General features: G+C 49.3%; 1 protein-coding gene across 1 annotated transcript in view; it reads left to right on the plus strand.

Moving 5' to 3' along the window:
- The first annotated feature begins 238 nt into the window (after positions 1-238).
- LOC107110894 (protein S100-A16-like) overlaps positions 239-4,652 on the plus strand; it is a 21,032-nt gene continuing 16,618 nt past the window's right edge. Inside the window, exon 1 of the mRNA XM_015411737.1 lies at positions 239-382. Coding sequence (XP_015267223.1) covers positions 376-382 — 7 coding nt within the window. The 5' untranslated portion in view covers positions 239-375. The remainder of the gene's footprint in view (positions 383-4,652) is intronic.

Here is a 4,652-nt window from a genome sequence, read left to right on the forward strand (position 1 = left end):
ACCTGGGGCCTTACACACAGGCGCAGGGTGTAGGTGGTACTCTGTGTCACCGGCAGCCAGAGCAAGAAGGCGGAAAGACAGGATTCTCCAACTGCGCAATCGGATCAGTGCCAAGGCCCAGGTGAGTCGTTAAGCTTCCCGGAGGAACGCCCCAAGAGTGTCGGCATCCCTCGGGAAAAAAAACCAACAACAGAGGGGATGTTTCTCTGTAAAAGGAAGCCGACTCAGGCCTCGTGACACAGGTGCAAGGTGAACGCCAGGGGTGGGAGGGACCAGATCTGACAGAGCCCATCCTCAAATACAAGAAGATCCAGAAAGACACCGACAGACCCGGGCGACTTTTGCAGACGAGAACAGGCCACGAGCGCAGCAGTCATGCACGGTAAGCCACTCACATGTGCGAGCTTAGGGGAACGGGTGGGAAGCCGAGGAAGGGGCTGCCGTAACAGGACCCGATGGCACCAGGGTTATTGCTTCAATTCGGGCTCTGTAGTGAGGAATGCAGCGTGCCGCTACAAGTCGTGGGGGGAACTCCGTCGTCCGACCGACCTGCCAAAAAAAGCCAAGGTTCTGTAAGAATGAAAAGATCGAGGTGGAAAGGAAGAGACTGAGAAATGGGAATGGTGCTGAAAACAGGTTTTGGGGGGAAGGGTCTCTATGCCACGCGGGCAGCGGCAAACTGTCCATGGCTGCCGCTTACCTGGAAAGCTCTACGGGGTTGCTGTAAGTCAGCCGCGACTTGATGGCTTTCTACCACCTCTCTGTGCCACCCAATCCCAAATTGTGTTGTGGATGGATGTACAGTCTATCGTTTTGGTTTATGTGAACGGTCTGCAGATGCATCCGTACCATGACGAGGAAGCACGGACTTTGCCAGGGAGGCATAATTCAGTGGCATGAAAAGATCAAGACCAAAGGGGTCTGTGGCTCTTTGGTAGAGCATCTGTTGGGCATGCAGAAGATCCCAGGCTCAATCCCCAGATCAGGTAGTAGGTGATGCGAAAGACCTCCAACCTGGGGAGCTACCGCCCATTTGAGTAGACAATACTCAATGGACCGAGGGTCTGCTTTAGTATAAGGCAGCTCCATGTGTTGATGTGGGGAGAAGTCTTGCTTCATCAGATCTAGCTCAGCAGATTTAGGATGAAGCCCACCAGTTAGGTGTCCCACCAGAAATTTGCCAACTGTCTTCTGGGATACTGCCGTCTGGTCTCTGGCCACCCCTGTTGTGTTTTGATGGACACGCACGTCAAGCAAGGGGACACACTGGGAAGTTAGTAGACTGATACATTAACCATTCAGTCTCAAATGTTCTGTTCGCCTGAGCCCCTTGACCTCAATGGGATCAGAAAGGCTTAACTCTGATCAGGATTGCACCATTGTAAGACATGGTAGGACTTCTCAGGATGGAGTGACCTTTAGAGGATCCTACATGTTTCTAACAGACCCCTGCCCCCTTGGGATCTGCTAGAGGAGCCTAGACGTGGTCTGTCCCTTCCTGGCCTGTTGTAATAATCGCTGGTGTTTGGGGTCATTTTTGGACTAGGTGCCGACGACCCAGCTCTTTCTTCGAATTCAGACCCGGAATTTTCTCCTTCCTCTGTCCCTTTTGCTCTTCTTTTATTGTTTGTAAGCCAGTTGCCCTGAGATTGTTTTGAGACGGTCCATCATCTTGTGCAGGAGAGGGGATGAATGTATGGCAATACTTAACCGTGAAGCTTTTTGAGCAGTCAGGGCAGGGCGCGGACACGGTTCCAATGACCTGTAGGGTGGGTAGGTCAGTATTATTTGTTCAGATGGGAAGACTGAGGCTGGAGGATTGGGTCTTGACTGCTTTGCGCAGTGGTTAGAATGCTGGACTAGGATTTGGGAGCCCTGGGTTCGAATCAACACTCTGCTGTGGAAGCTTGCTGGGTGACCTTGGGCAAGTCACCCATTCTCTCTCCCTCTCTCTTTCTCCCTCCCTCCCTCTCCCTCCTTCTTCCTCTCCCTCTCTCTCTTTCAGCGCTCTCTCTCGCGCTCTCACAGTGTAACCTACCTCACAGGGTTGTTGTTGCGAGTATAAAACAGAGAAGGCAGGAATGATGTTTTTATTTATTTTTATTTATTATTAAATTTATACCCCGCCCTTCCCCACTTTGTATTCCTGTGGGGGAGAAAAAGCGAGGTGCAAAACAAACAAACAAACAAACAAATTTATTAAGAACAGTCATAAGACCAGCAAAATAAACCAAATAGTACAACACCGAGTCTACGACATAGAATCCTTGCAGCCTTAAATACTAAAATACGAAACCGGTCAATTCCGTCATTAATGGCTCGAGTTACAGTACATTCTACGCTTTTTAATTACCAGATAACAATATTTAGCAACATTGCGTGAGACAGAGTCATAAGTATTGACCAATAAGAACTTCATCAAACATTCCTCGGCATATGTAAGATAATTAGCCAAGGGTTTAAAACGTGAGAGAAGGGGCGTCAGCAACTGCTGTCTCTCTTCGTTCGTACATAGGACAATGGAGTAATTAAGTACCTAAGCAAATAAACCGCTTTGGCCACCTTGGTCAAAGGTGAGCTGTGGCCTCTGTCTTTGCCACTGCATGGTATTCCTTCCCAGACTGACGCCAGATATAGAATATTTATTTACCTTTATGTATCCTGCCTCTCTCCCCAAAGGAGACCTGAAAAAGCTTACCCTGTTCTCTCCTCCGTTTCATCCTCACAACCCCCTTATGAGGTAGGTCTGGCTGAGCAGGTGTGACTGGCCAGAAGTCAGCCCCCAAGCTTCCATGGCAGAGTGGCGATTCGAACCCGGGACCTCTCAGATCCGAGCCCGAGAGTCTAACCACTCCACCACGCTGGCTCTTAGATATCCTTGACTTCATCTATGGAGAGGGAAAGACGGGCTAATGAAAAAAAGAGAATGCAGTCTGAAAGCAAAACAAGAGACAGGGACATTTAGGGGGCAGACAAAGGAAGAAGAGCCAGAACGAGTAGTTTTTTGTCTCTAATAGGTTAGGGGGCAATTCGTCATCTTTTATCCCATCCATTCGCCACGACATTGAACTAAACCCAGATATTATCCCAATCGAGATACGAGAAATGTTTACAGAAGACCAAGTTGTTGAGGATCCATACAGGGTTAGATCGGGATAGATCTGTGTTCAGAGAATCTGCCCTCGCTCGACTGATCTTTTCCCACCAGGATAATGACTTCCTTCATGTCGGAATGGCTCGCTCTGTGCTAAGCAGCCTCGGATCGGGGCCCTATCTGTGATCGTTCCCCCCCCGAGGGAAGCTAAATAGCAAAGGTGGCATTTATCGAAGCACAAAGAGATCTAGGTCAAGTGCCTAAAAATTAAAGATGCCGGGAAACTCTGGACCCAAGTGGAAGTTGGCAGTGGATTCTCGCCAAGTTGCTTCCTAGGGTCAAGATAATTATAAGGGTGCCAAGCCTGTTGGAACAGGCACTCCAGGGATGGAACCATGTACAGGGATACGGGAATTCATATGAACGAGGAGAGCATGTTTGAGCATGCGCAGAGAACTCTCTCCCCTCCTTTTAGCTCTCACACATCCCGGATTGGTTTATTATTTATTATATGTTTATTTAAAATGTAACTATGCTGCATATTCCACCAAAAGCAGTTTGGTGTCGTGGTTAAGTGCGCGGACTCTAATCTGGGAGAACCGGGTTTGATTCCCCACTCTTCCACTTGCAGCTGCTGGATGACCTTGGGCAAGCCATAGTTCTGACAAGAGCTGTCCTTGAAAAGAGCAGTCCTCTCAGAGCTCTCTCAGCCCTGCATACCTCACAGGGTGTCTGTTGTTGGGGGGGGGGAGGAAAAGGAGTTTGTAAGCCACGCTGAGACTCTGAGTGAAGGGTGGGATATAAATCCAATCTCCTCCTCCTCCTCCTCCTCCTCCTCTTCTTCTTCTTGAAATATTCCAGACCAGAGGAAGCGAACGTTTGTTCACAAAATCCCAAGCAGAGCATAAAGCCCCATGTCGTCCAGTATTCTGTGGCCTGTGCATCCCCCTACCTCCTATTCCCAAGCAACCATAACTCAAAGGTAGACTGCTTCTGAAAATGGAGGTTCCGCTTAGCCATCATGACTCATGGACCTCGATAGGCCTTTCTAAAAGCATTTGAAACTACTGGCCATCGCCTCATCTTGTGACAGTTCAGTTCCCACAAGTTAATTACACTTTGTGTACAGGTCTTCCTGTTTTTTAATTGGGATCCTACTGTCAATCCATTCCAATGAACCTTGCGGCTGATGGGAACTGGAAATTAACCGCCTGCCTCGCGGATTTGGAAGCCTCCGCTTCAAAGAAGGGGGGAAGGGGCTGAGAAAGGAACTCCCAGCTCTGGAAAGCATGGCAGAGAGGGAGGGAGGGAGGGAAGGAAGGGTGGGAAGGACGGCAAGAACGGGAAAAGCCAGGGGCTGAGAGGTAGCATGTCCTTTCTTGTTTGATCTGATTCGCACCAGACGCTTGCTGAACTGGCCCTTCTGAATCATCACGCTTTATCCCCGTTCTCCGTCGGAAAAACTTGGCTCAGTTGAAGAAAATCCCACCAGTTTCAATCCTGAGCTAAATGGGAGCTTGGGGGGGGGGGGGGATGTAAGGCCCTTTGAGATTAGGCA

Source organism: Gekko japonicus, unplaced genomic scaffold, assembly GCF_001447785.1.
Source record: "Gekko japonicus isolate JY-2015 unplaced genomic scaffold, Gekko_japonicus_V1.1 scaffold175, whole genome shotgun sequence".
NCBI lineage: Eukaryota > Metazoa > Chordata > Lepidosauria > Squamata > Gekkonidae > Gekko > Gekko japonicus.